This window comes from Hemitrygon akajei, unplaced genomic scaffold (assembly GCF_048418815.1).
Source record: "Hemitrygon akajei unplaced genomic scaffold, sHemAka1.3 Scf000070, whole genome shotgun sequence".
Classification (NCBI taxonomy): Eukaryota; Metazoa; Chordata; class Chondrichthyes; order Myliobatiformes; family Dasyatidae; genus Hemitrygon; species Hemitrygon akajei.
The window spans coordinates 1,466,804-1,487,701 of NW_027331956.1; the positions used below are offsets into that span (position 1 = coordinate 1,466,804).

The window sequence follows — 20,898 nt, forward strand, 5'->3', positions numbered from 1 at the left end:
CTGGCAGGAACATGCAAACTCTGCACTCTCAAAATTTCGCCTTTGAAGGCCTTCCACTTACTGAGCTCATCCTCGCCAGAAAAAAAATTATTCCAATCCACTCTTCCTAGATCTTTTTTCATTTCCACAATATTGGCCCTTCTCCAATTTAGAACCTCAATTCGAGGACCAGACCCATCCTTATCCATAATTAACTTGAAACTAATGACATTATGGTCACTGGACCCAAAATGTTCGCCTACACATACTTCTGTCACCTGACTGTCTGGTTTCCTAATAGGAGATCAAGTATTGCATCATCACTCGTATGTACCTCTATATATTGATTTAGAAAACTTTCCTGAAAACATTTCACACACTCTAAGCCATCTAGCCCTATTACAGTTTGGGAGTCCCAGTCAATATGAGGGAAGTTAAAATCCCCTACTATTACAACTTCCTGTTTCTTACATCGGTCTACTATCTTTATATAGGTTTGCTCCTCCAATTCTCTCTGACTATTGGGCGGTCTATAATACACCCCTATTAGTGTGGTCACACCTTTCCCGTTCCTCAGCTCCACTCATATGGCCTCTGTAGACAAGCCCTCCGGGCTGTCCTGTCTACGCACAGCTGTGATATTTTCCCTGACTAGTAATGCCACTCCTCCCCCTTTCATCCCTCCCCCTCTATCACGTCTCAAACAACAAATATTTCTATCATGTATAAACCTTAGGTGGGAGGTTATCTTTTTGTATTAATGTATTAAAAATAAATTATAAATTCTACCAATGGAACCTCTTACTAAAGGATTCATATTCAAAATAGTATCCAACAAATCAGATTCTTGCATATATGGGAACTTAGATAATTATTTTTGTGGAAAATGTCTAACCTGAAAATATCGCAGTAAGTGTGTATGAGAGAGAGAATATTTGCTAATTAACTCTTCAAAAGTCATCAATCGACCGTCACAAAATAAATGAAAATAAAAATAAATAAATGCAAAAACACAGATCCCCTTAATCACTAAAAATTAAACATCATTGGGAGAGAATTTAATATGACCTTTGTTAATGAAGATGGTCAATTCTTCTTTGATATATGCCAGTGTTTAATTCAATTTAAAATTGTTCACTGTTACTATTTAACAAAGGAGAGACTATCCAAAATATTTCCTAACATCGACAATTATTGCGATAGGTGTAAAGCTGAAGAAGCCACTTTTTCACACAGGTTCTGGTAATGTTCTTCATTAAAATCTTTTTGGAAATCTTTATTTTCTACAATTTCTAAAGCTCTGAAAATTAATTTACAACCTGATGTACAAACCTTTGATTTCTGTCTATACATGCAGTCCTCACATGACCTTTATCCTCCTCCACCTCACTATCTGCTCTAACACTCTGGTTCACCTTCCTCTGCAAATCTAGTTTAACACCCCCCCCCCACCCCGGAGCAGCACTGGCAAATCTACCCGCAAGGATGTTAGTCACCCTCCAGTTCAGGGGCAAACCGTCCTGTCGGAACAGGTCCCACCTTCCCGGGTAAAAAGCCCAATTGTCCAGAAACATGAAGCCCTCCCTCCTGCACCATCTCCTTAGCCACGTATTTAGCTGCATGCTCCGCACATTTATCTGTACAGGGACTTTACTACCGACACCGGTCCCCGGGACCCGCCCCGTTTACAGACCCGGAGCGGAACCGGAGCAGATTCTCAGCCATTGGATTCCATCCCAGGTCGCGAAGAAAGGATGAAGTTTCCCCGTGAATTTATTCCCAGTGAAGGTGTGGAGATGGGACTTGGTCTCCGCGTTGTAAAATGAAACTGTCCCGGATTCGTAAATGAGATAAACTCCCACCCTCCCGGGGATGGGACCGGCAGAGAGACGGGACTCGGGGGAGGGGAGGGTCTTCCCAATCCCGTCACAATCCCGATGTAACACGTCATCAACCCGCCCGATGACCCAGAATCCGGTCTCCGGTCTCAGACTGAACCGTTTCTTCCTCTTCACAGACTCTGCGGCGACTCCCAGATACCAGACCCGATTTCCTGTTACCTCCACCTCCCAGTAATGTCTCCCCGATGTGAATCCCTCCGATCCCAGCACACAAGCCCAGTTTGTGAATCTCTTCCCGGTGTTAGGGAGATTCCTCCGGATCCCGGTACATCTCACACTCTTCCGATCCTCAGACACCTCGAGATACGGATTCGCCGTTTCCACATCCAGGGTGACAGAGACTGGCGGGAGAAGCAGAGAATTAGAGAGTCCCCGGGGATGGGGGAGAGACTCGGGCAGCGCGGCCCCGGGGATCGGGGGGAGAATCGGACAGCGCGGCCCCGGGGATCGGGGAGAGAATCGGACAGCGCGGCCCCGGGGATCGGGGGGAGACGCGGTCGGGTGGCCGACATGAACCTTCACCGTAGTTTAACCCGACGAAAGCAGATGGACAACTAATGTCTCCCCGTGGGTTTTCCGCTGGACTGAGAGCAAAGATTTCTCGGTCAAACGGGCACAAAATGCTGGAGGAACCGAGCGGGTCAGGCAGCAAGTGTGGAGAGAGATGAACAGGCTACGTTTCAGCTCGACATCTTCCCTCAAGAACAGAAATAAATAGGGGAGAGAGGCAGCAGAAACGAGTGCGAGAAAGGGGTGGATTAAGATGGGAAGGAGGTGAGTGAATGGATTTTAACAGGAGGTCACAGAGGCCCATCAGCCCAACGGGTTGAGGGGGGTAATAAATCAGCCATTCTTCTAAACTCCAGTGAGTACAGGCCCAGAACCATCAAACGCTCCTCATATGTTAACTCTTTCATTCCCGGAATCATTCTTGGGAACCGCCTGGAGCCTCTCCAATGCCAGCACATCTTTCTGATATAAGGGACCCAAAACTGCTCACAATACTCCAAGTGTGGTCTGACCAATGCCTTATAAAACATCAGCAATACGTCCTTGCTTTTGTATTCTAATCCTCTCGAAATGAATGCTCACATTGAGTTTGCCAATCTTACCACTGACACAAATTGCAAGTTAACCTTGAGGGAATCCTGCACAACGACACCCAAGTCCCTTTGCTCTTCTGATTTTTGAATTCTCTCTGTTTTCAAAAATATCTATGCCTTTATTCCTTCTACCAAAGTGCATGCACGACTTCCCCACCCGATAATCCATCTGTCACGTATTTGCCCATTTCCTGATCTGTCTCTGTCCTTCCCCAGATTCCGAGCTTCTGCAGCACTACTTGCCCCTTCACCTATCTTCATATCGTCTGCAAGCTTGGCCACAAAGGCAACAATTCTGTCATCCAAATCATTCTTTGTCTATCTTGGCTTTGTGTTCCTCAAAGAATTCCAACAGATTTGTCAGGCAAGATTTCCCCTTAAGGGAAGGCATGCTGTCTTTGCCCTATTTTATCATTTGCCTCCATGTACCCAAAAGCTCAGCCTTAATGCTAGAATCCAACATCTTCCCAACCACACCACATCCAGACTAACTCACCTATAATTTTCTTTTCCCAGCTGCTCTGCCTTGTAAAAGAGTTAAGTGACTTTTGCAACTTCCAGTCGTCTGGAATGACCAAGCATTTAGTGATTCTTGAAAAATCATTACTAATGCCCCCATATTCTCTTCAGTTAACTACATCGAAAGAGTGGGGTGCAGTCCATCTGGTCCAGGCAGCTTCAGATTTTCAATCGTCCCACACACTTTCTCCTCAGTAACAGCAACAACACTCATTTCTGTACCCCGACACTTTCACATTTCTGACATACAGTGAGTATCATTCACCATGAGGATTGACACAGAATAGATAGATAGATAGATAGATACTTTATTCATCCCCATGGGGAAATTCAACTTTTTTTTTCCAATGTCCCATACTAATTAAGTACCTCTGCCATGGCTTTTGTCACATTTCTCCTCTCCGGTGTCATTTTCTAGGGGTCCAATATCCACTCTCGCCTCTCTTTTACTCTTTACATTTTTGTGTCCTCTTGAGTATTGTAGGCAAGCTTTCCCTCATATCTCATTTTCTCTCCTTATGGCTTTGCAATTCCTTTCCGTTAATCGTCAAAATCTTCTCGATACTCCGATATCCTGCTGATTTCTGCTCCATTGTAAGCCCTCTCTTTCACTTCTATGCTGTCTCGGATTTCCCTGTCAAACACGGTTACCTCATCCTCCCTGTATAATCATACTTCATCTTTCCGAATTGCCCCTGGAGCTCCAGTCTTTGTTGTTCTGCAATCATCCCTGCTCGTGTCCCCTTCCAATCTACTTTGGTCAGCTCCTCCCTCATGACCCATCAGGGTCTTTTTACCCTTGCACTTTTGTAACTCTACCCGCAATGATTCTCCATCTTCCAATCCTATGTCACCTCTCTCGAAGGATTTCATTTCATTTCTTACCAACAGACACTCCCCAGCCTCTCCGCCTACCTACCTGCCTGTCCTTTGAATACAAGGTGTATCCTTTAAAGTTCAGCTTCAAGCCAGGATCTCCTTTCCACCAAAACTCAGTGATGCCAACAACGTTGTACCTGCCAATCTCTACCTGTGCTACAACATCATCGACCTTATTCCGTATACTGGTGCATTCAAATACAACACCTTCAGTCCTGTATTCATCAGCCTATTCCACACTGTCCACATGAACTTAAACAAGGCCTTTGATGTCGATGATAGACCACACTTGAAGCATTGTCTGCATTTCCGGTTCCCGAATATGGGGAGGATGTCATTACACTGGACAGGAGGCTTCAGGAGGATGTTACCAGGACTGGGGGCTTGGGTTAAAAGCAGAAAGTAGAGAAGCTTGAGCTATTTAGCTGTAGTGTAGGATGTTGAGGGGTGACCCCTTATCGAGGTAAATACATTCATAAGGGGCTCAGATAAAGTGAGTCATTTTCTGAGAAATGGGAGTACAGAACCAGAAAGCTCAGATTGAATGTGAAAGGGGAAATTTTATGAGGGATCTAAAGGGTAACATTCCCACAGAGAGCAAGGTGGGTAAATGGAATTTGCCATCAGGCGCTGTAGAAACAGGTATAAATAAAATACTTTAAAACAAATTTGTACAGGTACATAGATAGGAAATGCTTCGGGGAATATGGGGCAAACACATAAAAATGGACATGCTCAAGAAGACATCTTAGTCTTGCAGATTGATGAACTGGGCCGTGGGTTCGACATTCATCAAACCCTCCCAAATCATCCTCCTGAGGAATCTCATCCCGGAGTCTGTCTCTGAACTGTTGAAGTGACATCATGTCAGAGGGCAGCTCAATACCTCAGAACAGACAGACTGGGTAAAGACTGCAGATTGTATTCATAAATGGGAATTTGTGTCAAATGGGAATGTGCGCGCACCACACATTGACGGAGAGTGTGCACATTGAAGTATATTTATGTCACAGTGTGTCATCACATGTCTGGTGTGTGCTGACAATGTATGACATGTGTGTGAGCTGTTTAAATAAATAAATGACTGTGTCTGAGGAGATTGGTTTCCAGGTTACTGAGGGAAATAACAACGTACATTGCTGAGGCTTTGACTACAATCTGCCAATCCTTCCTGTGTATGTGTGTGAGGGAGCTTTGCCAGACCGGTTATGCTGTGTGTGCTTCTCCTGAGATGAAATCTTGACCCATGTCAATGCTTGTTGGTGTGTCCGAGCTCATTCTCACAATGCTTCAGTGTAGTGGTCTGATAACCATAAAACATAGGAACAGAATTAGGCCATTTGCCTATCGAGTCTGCTCCGCCATTCAATCATGGCTGATCTTTTTTTTTCCTCCTCAGCCCCACTACCTGGTCTTCTCCCCGTAACCTTTGATGCTGTGCCCAATCTAGAACCTATCAAGCTCTGCCTTAAGTACACACAACAAGTTCCACAAATTCACCAGCCGCTGGCTCGAATTTCTCCGCATCTGTTTTAAATAGATGCCTCTCTATCTTGAGGTTGTGCCCTCTTGTCATAGACTCCTAACCATGGGAAACATCCTTTCCATATCAACTCTTTATAGGCCTTTCAACATTCCAGGTTTCTTTGAGTTCCGCCCTCATCTTTCGAAATTTCCGTAAGAACAGACCCAGAGCTATCAAATGTTCCTCATATGATAACCCTTTCATTCCTGGAATCATCGTTATGAAATGAACACTCCGCAATGCCAGCACATCTTTTCTTACATGAGGAGCCCAAAATTGTTCACAATACTCAAGGTGAGGCTTCACCAGTGCCTTATCAAGCCTCCGCATCACATCCTTACTTTCAATTTAAAAAAATTCTCCCCATTTAAAAAATAATCTGTACATTATTTCTACGACCGAAGTGCATGACCATGCATTTTCCAACTTTGTATATCATTTGCCACTTTCTTTCCCATTCTCCTCATTCGTCCTTGTCCAGCCTAACTGTTTCCTCAACACTACCAGCCCCTCCACCAATCTTCGTATCATCTGCAAACTTGGAAACAAAGCCATCTACTCTAGGACAAGAGGGTACGAATTCAGGATTGAAGGACGTCCTTTCAGAACTGAGATGTGGAGAAATTACTTTAGTCAGTGTGCGGAAAATCTGTGGAATTTGTTGCCACAAGTGGCTGTTAAGGCCAAGTTATATTTAAGGCAGAGATAGATAGGTTCTTGATTAGCCAGGGCATCAAAGGGAATGGGGTGAAAGCAGGGGAGTGGAGATGACCGGAAGAATTGGATTTGCCCATGATTGAATGGTGGAGCAGACTGGATGGGCCGAATGGCCTATTTCTGCTCATAAATCTTATGGTCTATTCCATCAGCTAAATGTTGATATACAGCATAAAATGAAGGTGTCCTGACACTGACCCCTGTGAAATACTAGTATCTGGAAGCCAACCAGAAAAGGATCCCTTTTCTCTCGTTCACTGTTTCCTACCAATCCCCCAATATTCTAACCATGCCTGTAACTTTTCTGTAATACCATGAGCTCTTGACTTGCTGCATGTATGGCACCTTGTCAAAGGCCTTCTGAGATTCCAAATATACAACATCCACTGCATCCCCTTTATCTATCCTACTTGTAATCTCCTCAAAGAATCCCAACAGGTTTGTCAGGCACAATATTCCCTTAACGAAGCCATGCTGACGTTTCCTAACTTGTCCAGGGTCACCAGGTAGCGCATTACCTCAACTTAACATTTGACACTAGCTTCTTCACAACCATAGGGGTGATGTGAACTGGTCTATAATTTTCTTTCTGGTGCCTTCCTCCTTACTAAAAGAGTTGAGTGACATTTGCCATTTTCCAGTCCTCTGGCACCATGCCAGGGTCCAGTGATTTTTGAAAGATCATTTCAAATGCCTCCACAATGTCTAACACAACCTCTTTCAGAACACTAGGGTGCAGTTCATCTGGTCCGGGTGACTTATGTACCTTTAGTTCTTTCAGCTTTTTGAGCACCTTCTCCCTTGTAACAGTAACTGCACCCACTTCTCTTCCCTCGAACCCTTCAACACCGGGCACAGTGTTAGTGTCAAGACTGATGCAATATGCTCATTTAGTTCATTTGCCATCTCTTTATCCCCCGTTATTATATATTCGACTGCATTTTCTAGCGGGCCTATTTCCACTCTCATCTCTATTTCATTTTTTACAATACTTGAAAAACAATTTGATATTGTTTGCTAGCTTGTTTTACAAAGACTTAATTGTAAAAAGGGCCCGAAGGATCATTGGAGACCAGGGTCACCCCAACCACAAACTGTACCAGTTACTGCCATCCGGGATACGGTACCGCAGCATAAAAGCCAGGAGCAACAGGCTCCAGGGACAGCTTCTTCAACCAGGCCATCAGACTGATTAACTCGTGCTGAGACAACTGTATTTCTAAGTTATATTCACCAGCATGCATATTGTTTGTCACAAATCAGTATAAATTGCACATTGCACATTTAGACGGAGATATAACATAAAGATATTTACTCCTCATGTATATGAAGGATGTAAGTAATACAGACAATTCAATTCAAATCAATGCACATTTAATTTTCCCCTCCCAATCATTCTTTTAGTTCCTCTCTGTAGATATTTAAAAGCTTCCCAATCCTCTGTCTTCCTACTAATTTTTGTTTAGTTGTATTCCCTCTCTTTTGCCTTCACATTAACTTGTCTTCCCTTCTCAGCCACGGTTGTACTATTTTGCCATTTGGGTATTTATATATTTTTGGAATACATCTATCCTTCACCTTTCTCATTTTCCCAGAACTGACACCATTTCTGCTCCGTTCTCATCCCTGCCAGCATCTCCTTCCAATTTGCTTTGGCCAAATCCTCTCTCAGACCACTGTAATTTCTTTCACTCCTCTGAAATACTACAATGTCAGACTTTACTGTCTACTTATCAAATTTCAAGTTGAACTCAGTCATGTTGTGAGCACTGCTTCCTAAGGTTTCTTTTAACTATTCACCTCTTGTTCAATACATAACACCCAATCCAGTAGACCTGTTCCCCGAGTAGGCTCAACGACAAACTGCTCTAGAAAGCCATCACATTGCATTCAACAAACTCACTCTCTTGAGAGCCTTTACCAACCTGATTTTCCCAATTGCCCTGCATGTTGAAATCTCCCATGATTGTCATAACATTGTCCTTTTCATCAGCCTTTTCTATTTCCAGTTGTAATCTGTGGGACTCAACCCACTGACTGTTGGGAGGCTTGTATATGACTGCTGTCAGTGTCATTTTTTACTTTTGCAGTTCCTTACCTCAACCCACAAGGATTCAACATCTTCCAATCCTATGTCACATCTAGCTGCTGATTTACCAGCAGAGCCACACCACCCCATCAGCCTTCCTTCCTTCCTCCGATACATTGTGTAACCTTGGACATTCAGCTCCCAACTACAACCATCCTTCAGCCACGATTCCGTGATGGCCACAACATCATACCTGACAATCTGTAATAGTGTAACAAGATCATCCACCTTATTTGTCATACTCCATGCATTGAGATATAACACTTTGTGTACTGTATCTGCTACCCTTTTTAATTCTGCATCCCTAATGCACTGATACTCACCCTGCTGTCTGCAATTTTCTCCTCACATCTGTCTGACTGCACGCAATCTTTTCATGCTTACCATCAGTCTTACCCCTTCACTCCAGTTTCAACCCTCTCCAAATTAGTTTAAACCCTCCCCAACAGCTCTATCAAACCTCGCTGCGAGAATATTGTTCTCCCTCGGGTCCAGGTGCGACCCATCCCTTTTGAGCAGGTCATTCCTCCACCAGAAGAGATCCCACTGATCCAAGAACCTGAAATCCTGTCCCCAGCACCATCTTCTCAGCCATGTTTATCTGTCAAATTATCCTGTTTCTACCCTCAGCAGCACGTGGCACAGGCAGCAATCCAGAAATTACAACCCTGGGGGTGCTGCTTCTGAGCTTTCTACCAAGCTCTCCAAATTCTATTTTCAGGACCTCTTTGCTTTTACTTCCAATGTCATTGTCCCAAAATGCACCAGGATATCTGGCTGTTTTCCCTCCCTCTCCAAAATGGTGCGGACATTATCCGAGACGTCTCGGACCCTGGCACCTGGGAGGCAACGTACCATTCAGGTGTCCCATTCACATCCATAGATTCTCCTGTCTGTTCCCCTGACGATTGAGTCCCCTATCACTACCACTCCCCTCTTCCGCCTCGAACAACAGGTTGACACTGGACTCACTGCACACGAAGGACTTGTGCATTTTCCTGACAATCCCTGTCACCACACTCGCTTTTACTCGCTTTTATTCCCTACAATATCATCAAGTCAGTATTAAATTCCCAGCTCTGTGGTAGGATTCAAATTCATGTCTTGGTATGTTAGTGCAGTGTGCCTGGGATCAGGACACAGTGGTTCATCTACCAGCCCCGTGTATTAGTTGTATTGTGACCCTGTGCTGGTGTGTTCAGGGGTCTGACATCTCCAGCTGACCATGTGACAGTGATCCCTCCTAGTCGGTGGGGTTGATGTGGAATAAACTTCAGTTCCCCTTCAGTCCATTATCGCAGCCAATTCTTGCTTCAACTTACAACTTAACAGTGTTTCATGAACAAGGAAAACATAATCTTTGTAAATGTTACCTCGCTTAATAGCATCAAATGTTTCTCTCAGCACTGTGTTCAACAAATAGGGGTGAACGAATTTTCCAACCGGCAGCGCCTCATCTGTCACTGACAATTCCAGGACATCATCACTGATTCTGTAAATATTAAACTGCGGGTGATAAACTGGAATTTTGAAGTATTTTACAAATCCATACAGGGTTTCAGTAAAGAGCATGTCCTACCTCCTGTTCTGACGAGATTCCTCCTGAAATAAATAAAAACACAAATCTGATTAGAATTGGACTTACTGTTCACATCATTGACCGATTCATTTCAGCTTAATTTATGATTAATTATGCTGAAATTTCATCGCTTAAATGTTGCTGATGAAGGATCGAATATCTATCTCTGATATTTAGAATGTCATTAGCTGAATGATTGGAGGTTCGTCATGCAAGGAGAACACTCTGTGTGAGGTCACCAGCAGCGGCAATTGATTTGGTAGAATTGGCCGCTGTGCTTTGTTTATTTCAAATGTACCACTGTTTATTTAGTTCAATTTGACAGAAACAAATTGAAATGTAATCGCTCACCTTGAGAAATATCACACTGTCTTTTTGATCCATCTGTTCCTTTAACTTCGAGATTTCCTCCTGAATAAACCTTATATTCTCTTGAATCTGCAGAAGATTTATCTCCATTGGATTTAGAATCCTCTTCTCTTCTTCCCTGAGATCCCTGAGTAAGCTCTGCTCTTTCTCAGTGATAATCTGGCGCAGTTCAGCAAACTGGGATGTGATGTGGGTCTGAACGCTGTGTGACTGTTCCTGTCGAATGAAAGGTGAAGATTAGTTTACTGCATTGCTGTGTTGTATTCCCTGATGACATTAAGGTGACCATTCGGTCCATTGGGGTCCATACTACTTCTGAGACATTCCCGTCAACCACATTCCCTCACGTTTTCCTGAAACCTATTCTCCCTCACTGACCCATTAACGGCCAACTGATTCACATACACCCTCCTCGACCTTCTCAGTGTTAATTGTAATTAACCATTCATCCAGCATGTCCTTGAAATGTGTCTGAAACTGTCATGGTCACAAGGAGAACATGCAAACTCCACACAGACAACAGCAGAGGTCAGGATCGAACCCAGGTCACTGGAGCTGCGATACTCGGCTATTCTGCACTAAATGGAGCAAAACTCGACAGTAATATCAGAAATTCCGCTCAGGAAGCCTCACCCGAACTCCGGAAATCTTCTCTTTCTGTTGCTGCTCCTTTTCCTGGAAGTCTGATTCCTTTTTTGTGAGAGAGTCTAAGGAAGATTTTTGCAGATCCTGGAAGTCAGAGAGTGAAGGAAATAGAAACAAAGATGCATTAAAAGAAACAGGTGATCAAACCCGATTATCACACAAAATGCCGGAGGAACTCAGTGAGTCTGGCAGCATCTATTCAAGGGAAATAAACAGTCGGTGTTCCGAGATGAGACCCTTCATTAGGACTGAGAAGGAATGGGACAGAAGCCAGAATAAAAAGGTTGGGCATGAGAACCAGCTGACAGGTGACGGGTAAGACAACGTGAGGGGGAACGTGGGGGAGGGTGATGAAGTGAGAAGCTGAGAGGGGACAGGTGGAAGAGGTAAAGGACTGGAGAAGAAGGAATCTAATACGAGAGGACAATCGACCATGGAAGAAACGGGAGGAACTGGGCTGTTTGCGGCCCTGAATGGTGACGAGGGAGGAGGTTAGGAGTCAGGTGTAGCACTTGTCCCGCTGCTGATATCAATGTCAGGAGGGAGATCAGTGGTGAGGAGCGAGTGGATCAAGGCGATACAGTACGTAGAGCGCGATCCGTATAGAGAGCGGTGAGTTGCGGGGTACGGAAGTGGGCTGTGGGACGGAGATGCTAGAATCCCGTTGCAGATGGCGGAAGTTGCAAAGAATAATGTGTTGGTTATGGAGTCTCTTGTGATGGTATGTAGGACAAAGGAAATGTGTTAAGTATTAAATTAACGTTAGTTTTACCGTGTAGATTTTAACAGCTTCTTTAATCGGCATGAGGCGGTGATCTTTGTGTTCCTCCGCATCTCTACAGATCAGACAGATCAGTGTCTTGTCCGTTTCGCAAAACAGCTTCAGTTCTTCCTCATGTTCCTCGCAGTGACGTTTACTTTCCTTCCCTTTCGGATTCAGGTTTAGATTTCGAGCTTTTCCAGCCAGATTTACTAAAGCCCGATTCACCCTGAGGGTGCGGTCAGAAATCACCTCTCTACATTCCGGGCAGGAGTTTCTCTCCTCCCTTTCCCAACACCGTGTGATACAAGAACGACAGAAGTTGTGTCCACACTCCAGTGACACCGGATCGGTGAAGAAATCCAGGCAGACAGGACAAATTGCCTCCTCGGTCCAACTCTCGATCGGTCCTTTCGAAGCCATGTTAACTCCCAGCACTTCCTGATTCAGAATGCTTTCATTTTCGGGGAGCTGCTGATCCCCTGCAGTACCGCGACTGTCCACTACGCGCGCTGCAGTCACAGAGAATGAACATTCTGCTGCTGGATGTGTTCAATGGGAAGTAATAGTGGTAATTTCCATCGCAGGGTGAGATCAGCAATACATTAAACAGATCAGAACAGAAATGAAAACTCGGCCGTGGACTGCCTAAGCCCGGCTGCGAAAGGAGCGGCGCTGGGCCTGGGGTTTGTAACTTCATCCCGAAAAATGGCACTGCACAGAAATGTCAAATGAACCACCAAAGGCCTCATCCCTGCGATCGGAAGGATCTTCCCCTGGAAGACGATTGAAGTCGTGTGGTGAAAGGAGAAGCCACAGGGCCGATCAAACCCCGGCCCTGGACAGGGGACTCTGACGAGCTACTGCGGCCTGTGCCCCGGCAGGCGTGATGGGCTAAAGAAGCAGAACAGAAATGAAGCTGGAGAGAAGAGTCTGGTTCAGTCTGAGGCAGGACTGAAAAGGTCAAATTCTAAAAAGAGAGGCACAAGAAACTGCGGATGCTGGAATCGCGAGTAAGAATCTTGAGGGACTGAGCGGGTCAGGCAGCATTTTTGGAAAGAAATGTAAAATCGGCTTTCAGGTCGAGATCCTTCAGCTGAACTGTCTCAACCCGAAATCTCGATTGCCATTTCCCTCAGATGTTGCCTGATCCGCTGAGTTGCTCCAGCAGCTCGTTTTTAAAGAGTTTTTTTCTGGAGGTGCATGGAGAGTCAGACTGGGGTGTAAAACCGGTTTTAAGTAACCAGTTAAACAACTATTAAATTAGTTCATGCCATGAAAGTGGGGATGTCGAGAGAATATTACGCTGTGACAAGACAGATACTGTGGCTGCAGGAGAAAGTACAGGACTGGACATTCCACGTCACAGGGTGGGAAACATTTTTTTGGTCGGTGAAGTCCTGAAGAAACTTTCTGACTTTACCCATGTCTCTCCCAGCTCCAGTGAAAGGCCAGTTTCCACAATTCTGGACAGAGCCCAGATTTTGATGTTTTTATTTAATTCAAAATAAGCATTATTTGCCATGAAATATTCACAGGGATAAACCGTGCAATGCCTTTACCCGAGGATCAGTGAGCCTTCTGTCACGCAGCTGCTGTGGCACAGGCCCTTGCATCTTTCTCCACAGATCTTCGCCAGCCCACAGTCCGCAAAGAGGTGAGTGACCGTCTCGTCTCCACTGCAGTAATCTCGGGGCAGCGCGCTGTGGGAGTGATCTCCGGGCATGCAGCAAGGATCAGACTGGGAGGGGCCCTCTCGTCTCCACTGCAGTAATCTCGGGGCAGCGCGCTGTGGGAGTGATCTCCGGGCATGCAGCAAGTATCAGACTGGGAGGGGCCCTCTCGTCTTCACTGCAGTAATCTCGGGGCAGCGCGCTGTGGGAGTGATCTGCGGACATGCAGCAAGGATCAGACTGGGAGGGCCCCTCTCGGCTCCACTGCAGTAATCTCGGGGCAGCGCGCAGTGGGAGTGATCTCCGGGCATGCAGAAAGGATCAGACTGGGAGGGCCCCTCTCGTCTCCAGCCTGGTAGGATTTGGCACGATGATCAAAGTAGTTCATCGCCCTCCTGATAAACCTACACAAGGTGTTGGATTCGGCCCGGTACATCCCGGGTGGATCCTCCCAACCACTGAGCACATCGACATGAAACGCTGTCGGAGTAGAGCAGCATCCACCATCAGAGATGCTCACTACCCAGGCCAGGCTCTTTTCTCGCTGCTGAAATCAGGGAGAAGGTACAAGAGTCTCAGGACTCGCACCACCAGGTTCAGGAACAGTTTCTACACCTCAGCCACCAGGCTCTTGAACAGTGCAGTAGAAATACACTCGCTTGCCCATCCATTGAGATGCTTCTGCAACAAGTTATCACATTGGGCCTTTCTCAGAATTAGCGAAATAAGAGGTGTTCTGACTGGGACAGACTCATTTCCATAGGGTATGTACAGGGTAGGGGCAGGAATGATGGCTCCCCTGGCTGGGAGGGTCTCACAGACTCAAAATCTAAGGTCCCCACCCAGACTGAGACTGATCGCATTGGGCCTGTCTCAGAATTAGAGAAGTTAAAGGTACAGGCACAATCTCACAGGATATTGACAGGGTCGGGGCAGGAATGATGTTTCCCCTGGCTGGGCTGTGGAACCAGGGTTCACAGACTGAATATCACAGTTCACCTCAGCAGGACTGAGATGAGGAGAAATTTCCTCACCAGTGCAGCGAATCTTTGGAATCTCCTCCACAGGGTTTCTAAATTCAATAGACATATTCTGGGGCTCAGCGCTGATGGGGACATGGCAGGAAAGTGGTGTTGAGGTCAAAGGTCAGACATGAAGAGGTTTCAGATAAATTTCACAAGGATGATTCCAGGAATGAAAGGGTTATTATACGTTTGATGGCTGTGGGTCTGTACTCGATTGAATTCAAATGGGTGAGGGGGATCTGATTGATACCTTTTGAACATTAAAAGGTAGACAGAGTAGATGTGGAGAGGATATTTCCCATGGTGTGAGAGTCTCGGACCTGAGGGCACAGCCTCAGGATAGGGGGGCGCCATTTCAAAACAGAGATACGGAGAAATGTCTTTAGACAAAGCCTGGTGAATTTGTAGAATTTGTTTCCACATGCAGCTGTGGAGGCCGGGTCGTTGGGTGTCATTAAGGCGGAGATGATAGGTTCTTGATCGGACATGACAGCAAAGGCTACGGGGAGAAGCCGGGAACTGGGGGTGAGGAGGGAAAAAGAATCATCCATGATCGAATGGCGGAGCAGACTCGATGGGCCAGGCGGCTTAATTCTGCTCCTGTGTCTTATGGTTTTATGTTCTGAGTGAAGGGCAGAACAGGCGCAATGGGCCGAATAGCCACGCCTCCTCCTGTTTCTTATTTTCTAAATCACCAGTTTTCTTTTGCACCTTGTTCTCTCTTGGCCTTCACCCGATGGATTGCACAGGGGAGCGGTGAGAGCTCCGGAGATCCGTCGGCAGCAGCTGCGGTTATTTCATGTCCCGTTATTTATTGCTATTTATTTATATTTTCATTTGCACAGTTTGTTGTCTTCTACACTCTGACTGATCTTTCACTGATCCAGTTATAGTTACTATTCTGCAAATTTTCTCTGTGTCCGCAGCAAAATGCTTCTCGGGGTTGTATGTGGTGACTTACCTGAACTCTGGTAATAAAATTTACTTTGAACTTTGAGTTTCGGGGAAATTCCTTCCATTTTGAGAACAAACTGTGACTGACATCTCCAGCTCCCGGTTGCAGCCTATCAAACACACTTACAGCCAATCAGCGGCATCGCTGCGAGAGTCTTGCTGCCATTGGCTGAGTGCCAGTGGGCGGGATGCTGAATGTTCGGATTGGTCCGAGGTTTGGAGCTGAGAGCGAGTGGACCCGGGGAGAGGACGGAGATCGGGAGCTAAATTTCGGGTAAAGGCTGCAACACCGGCCGGGTGAATCCTTCCCGTGGCAGAGATTCCGTGAGATGTTTCAGCTGCACGGAGGGTGTCCGGTCTTTCCCCGTCGAGGGTCGGGGCCTGTTGTCGGGAGTTTCCTCCCAGACCTGTTTCCTGCTGCTGGGAGCCCGGATCTGACCCGCAGCGGCTGCCGATGGATCTCCGGTGCTTTCACCGCTCCCCTGTGCAACCGGACGGGCTGAAGGCCAAGGGAAAACAAGGCGCAAAGGTAAATTCGTGCTTTAGAGAATAAGAAACTGCAGCAGGCGTGGCCATTCGACCCCTTGCCCCTGTTCTGCCTTTCACTCCGAACATGGCTGATCTTTGACCTCAGTGACACTTTCCTGCAACGTTCCCATCTTCGCTCATCCTTTCAATATTCCTTATGAATTTAGAAAACTTGTGGGGAAAAAATCCAAAAATTTGCCACACTCCTCATCTAAGTCCTATCAGATGACATCGGATTCTGAGTCTGTGACCCTTTATTCAACAGCCAGTGAAGAAAAACGCCATTCCTGCCACACCCTGTCAATACCCTGTGAGACTGTGTCTGTCTCAGTCAGACCACTTGTTATTTCTCTAATTTTGAGACAGGCCCAGTCAGTGTAATCTCTCTGAGGACACTACCTCCCACCCAAATCAATCTCTGAAACCTTCTCTTCATTCCCTTCATCCTACAGGCTGACTCCGGGAGGGAGACCAGACCTGTGCACAGTGTTCCATGTACGCTCTCACCAGGACCCCATATACCTTCAGAGGAGATCTTTATTCTTGTATTCAAACCTTCCTTCCCATTCAATGCTCTTCATTTAATATCGAACTCAAACAGTGAACAGACACAACACAGCCTCAGCCATGAATTTAAAGGGCAGGTGTTGCAACAGTTTGAGCTTCATACCGGGGGCCACGGAGCAAGCAGGGTGTCACAAAGGGAGGAATGTGGGAGTGTTGTGTGTCTGACCCCAGCTGTGTGTGTTTGTGTATCAGAATCAGGTTTAATATCACTGGCATATGTGGTGAAATTTGTTGTTTTGTGACAACTTTTTATAATGAAAAGTATAAATTACAATAAGTATTTATAAAAGTAAATTCAAAACGTATTGCAAAACCGGAGGGAAAATCCTGAGGAAATGTTCTTGAGTTCATTGTTCATTTAGAAATCTGATGATGGAGGGGAAGAAGCTGTTCCTGAACCAGTGAGTGTGTCTCCAGGCCCCTGTACATCCTCCTTGATGGTAGCATTGAGCCGAAGGCATGTCCTGGGTGATGGGGGTCCTTAATGATGGATGCCACCTTTTTGTGGCATCATCTTTTGAATGTGTCCTGGATGCTGTGGAGTCCAGTGCCCATGAAGGAGCTGGCTGAGCTTACAACTTTCTGCAGCATTTTCCGATCCTGTGCAGTGGCCTCTCCATACCAGGCAGTGATGCAACCAGTTAGAATGCTCTCCACGGTACATCTGTAGAAATTTGCAAGTGTCTTTAGTGACAGACCGATTCCCCTCAATCTCCGAATGAAATATAGCCGATGTGGTGCCTTCATTGTAACTGCATCAATATGTTGGGCCCAGGATAGTTCCTCAGAGATGTTGACAGGCAGGAAATGGAAACTGCTCACCTTTTTCACTTCTGATCCCACGATGAGTACTGGTGTGTGTTCCCTCGACTTGAGTATTGCTTTTTTCCTGGTGATCCAAGGCTGAGTGGAGAGTCAGTGAGATTGCATCTGCTGTAGACATATTGTGGCGATCGGCAAATTGCAGTGGGTCCAGGTCCATGCACAGACAGGAGTTGATTCCAGACATGACCAACCCCTCAAAGTTCTTCATCACAGCAGATGTGAGCACCACTGGGTGATAGTCATGGAGGCAGCTCACCCTGTTCTTTGTGTGTGTGTGTGTGTGTGTGTGTGTGTGTGTGTGTGTGTGTGTGTGTGTGTGTGTGTGTGTGTGTGTGTGTGTGTGTGTGTGTGTGTGTGTGTTGATTATGGTAAATATCCGTGTGGTGTGTATACACATTGAAGGATCGTGTGCACATTGAAGAATTTGTATGTTACAGTGTGTCATCACATGTCTGGAGGCAGTTCACCCTGTTCTTGATTGTCACCAATGTGTGTGTGTGTGTGTGTGTGTCCGTTTGAAACAGAGAATCCATGGCTTCCCAGTTCGATTCAGGAATGTTTCCAGTAACTGGGGCCACAGTAATGGGGCGACCATTCAGATCAGAACAAAATAATTTACCCAGCAGATGGTGAACATTTAGAGCTCATATCCCACTCTTGAGTTTGAGAGATGTTTACAAATTTAAATGTACAATTTAAAATCTACAAAGTAAATTTATTATCAAAGTTTAATCATGTCATCTTAGTTTCATTTTTTGGGGTAAATTCGGGAAATCCACGAGCCATAATAGAATCACTGACAGACCGACCCCAACAGGACAGACAAGAAACTAAATGCAAAAGACAATAAACTGTGAATGTAAAGGAAATAATAATAATAATAAATAAATGAGAAATAAAGATAAAGAACATGAGATGAAGAGTCCTAGAAAGTGAGTCCAGAGGTTGTGGGAACAGTTCAGTGAAGGGTTTACTGAATTTCAGTGAAGTTATGGCCCCTGGTTCGAGAGCCTAATGGTTCAGGGGTAGTCGCTGTTTCTGACCTGGTGGTGTGGGCCTGAGGATCCTGCACCCTCTTCCAGATAGCAGCAGTGAGAAGAGAGCATGTCCTTGTTGGTGTGTGTCCTTCCTAATGGATGCTGCTTTCCTGTGACAACACTCCATAGAAATGTGCTCGGTGGAGGGGAGGGTTTTACCCGTGATGTACTGGGCTGTATCCACTACTTTGTATAGGATTTTCCTTTCAAGGGCTTTGCTGTTTCCATACCAGGCCACGATGAAGCTACTCTCCACCGCACATCTGTAGATGTTTGTCAAAGTTTTCGATGTCATACTGAAGCTTTGCAAACTTCAAAGGAAGGAGAGGCACTGCCGTGCTTTCTTCATAATTGCACTTGCAGTGCTTATAAAAAGTATGCGGCCACCTTGGAAGTTTTCATCTTTTATTGTTTTACAACATTGAGACAGAGTGGATTTAGATTTGTTTTATTCACACTGATCAGTAGAAATAAAAACTCTCTTGTGTCAATGTGAAAACAGATCACCAAAAAAAAGTAATTACAAATATAAAATAGAAAATATCTGAGTGCATCAGTATTCACCCCCTATATGTCAGTATTCTAAACCTTGCAATCCCATTTCACCAGTTAGAAGATTTGATTTCATTTTTACATACAGAACCTCCCCACCCCTCTGCCTACCTGCTTGTCCATTCAGTACAGTCTGTATCCTTGCACATGAAGCTCCCAGCTATAATCTTCCTTCAGCCACCATTCAGTGATGCCCACAATGCCAATCTGTAAATGTGACACAAGTTCATCTCCCTTACTGTGTCTGTCTCAGTCAGACCACTTGTTATTTCTCTAATTTTGAGACAGGCCCAGTCAGTGTAATCTCTCTGAGGACACTGCCGCACCCCCCAAATCAATCTCTGAAAGCTTCTCTTCATTCCCTTCATCCCACAGGCTGACTCTGGGACGGAGACCAGACCTGTGCACAGTGTTCCATGTACGCTCTCACCAGGACCCCATATAACTTCAGAGGAGATCTTTATTCTTCTATTCAAACCTTCCTTCCCATTCAATGCTCTTCATTTAATATCGAACTCAAACAGCGAACAGACACAACACAGCCTCAGCCATGAATTTAAAGGGCAGGTGTTGCAACAGTTTGAGCTTCATACCGGGGGCCACGGAGCAAGCAGGGTGTCACAAAGGGAGGAATGTGGGTGTGTTGTATGTCTGAGCCCCGCTGTGTGTGTTTGCGTATCAGAATCAGGTTTAATATCACCGGCATATGTGGTGAAATTTGTTGTTTTGTGACAACAGTAAATTGCAATACATAGTAATAAAAAGTATAAATCACAATAAGTATTTATAAAAGTAAATTCAAAACGTAGTGCATCAGTATTCACCCCCTATATGTCAGTATTCTAAACCTTGCAATCCCATTTCACCAGTTAGAAGATTTGATTTCATTTTTACATACAGAACCTCCCCACCCCTCTGCCTACCTGCCTCTCCATTCAGTACAATCTGTATCCTTGGACATGAAGCTCCCAGCTATGATCTTCCTTCAGCCACCATTCAGTGATGCCCACAATGCCAATCTGTAAATGTGACACAAGTTCATCTCCCTTACTCCATGTATTGCTCACATTCAAATATAAAACCTTCAGTTCTGTATTCATCACCTTTTTCATTTTCTCACCCTTTTGCATTGCATCTCATCCCGCCCACTGAAATGTTGCCCTGTCGTCAGCCTCTCAATGGTGGCTGTCTCACTACACACTGCCGCTGTTTGAAAACTAAAAACATTCTCCTCAGCCCTATCACTCCAGTTCAGATCTGCTGCCAAATTAGTTTAAAACCGCTCGGACAGCTCTGGCAATCCTACCTGCATGGATATCAGCAGACACTGACTCCCCCGCCCCGCCCACCGAGTTCAGGTGTAAACAGTCCCTGTTGTACAGGTCCTATGTTCACTAATGATCCCGGACCCTGCCCCTCCACACCAGTTTCACAGCCACACTGACATCTGTCAATCATCCTGTTCTTACCTTCACTGGCACGTGGCTCAGGCAGAATCGAGGCATCACTACGCTTAAGGTCACTTTTCAGTGTTCTACGTCACTCCCTAATACGTTTGTATATCTATTGAGGACCGCACCTTTCCTACCTATGCTATTGGTCCAATATGCACCGATATTTCTGGTGGCCACAGTTGCCGGCTCCTTCTGCTCCCCTCCCCTGTGTGATCAAT

At 45.5% G+C, this 20,898-nt stretch overlaps 1 protein-coding gene across 1 annotated transcript; it reads right to left on the reverse strand.

The window, feature by feature from the left end:
* Positions 1 to 1,445: 1,445 nt before the first annotated feature.
* Positions 1,446 to 12,173, reverse strand: LOC140722133 (zinc-binding protein A33-like). Its single transcript, XM_073036929.1, has 6 exons — positions 12,078 to 12,173; positions 11,294 to 11,389; positions 10,643 to 10,876; positions 10,292 to 10,314; positions 10,086 to 10,204; positions 1,446 to 2,221 (listed from the first exon to the last, which is right to left on the reverse strand). The coding sequence occupies exons 1-6, from the start codon at positions 12,108 to 12,110 to the stop codon at positions 1,665 to 1,667; spliced, it is 1,062 nt and encodes a 353-aa protein (XP_072893030.1). The 5' UTR covers positions 12,111 to 12,173; the 3' UTR covers positions 1,446 to 1,664.
* Positions 12,174 to 20,898: the final 8,725 nt, after the last annotated feature.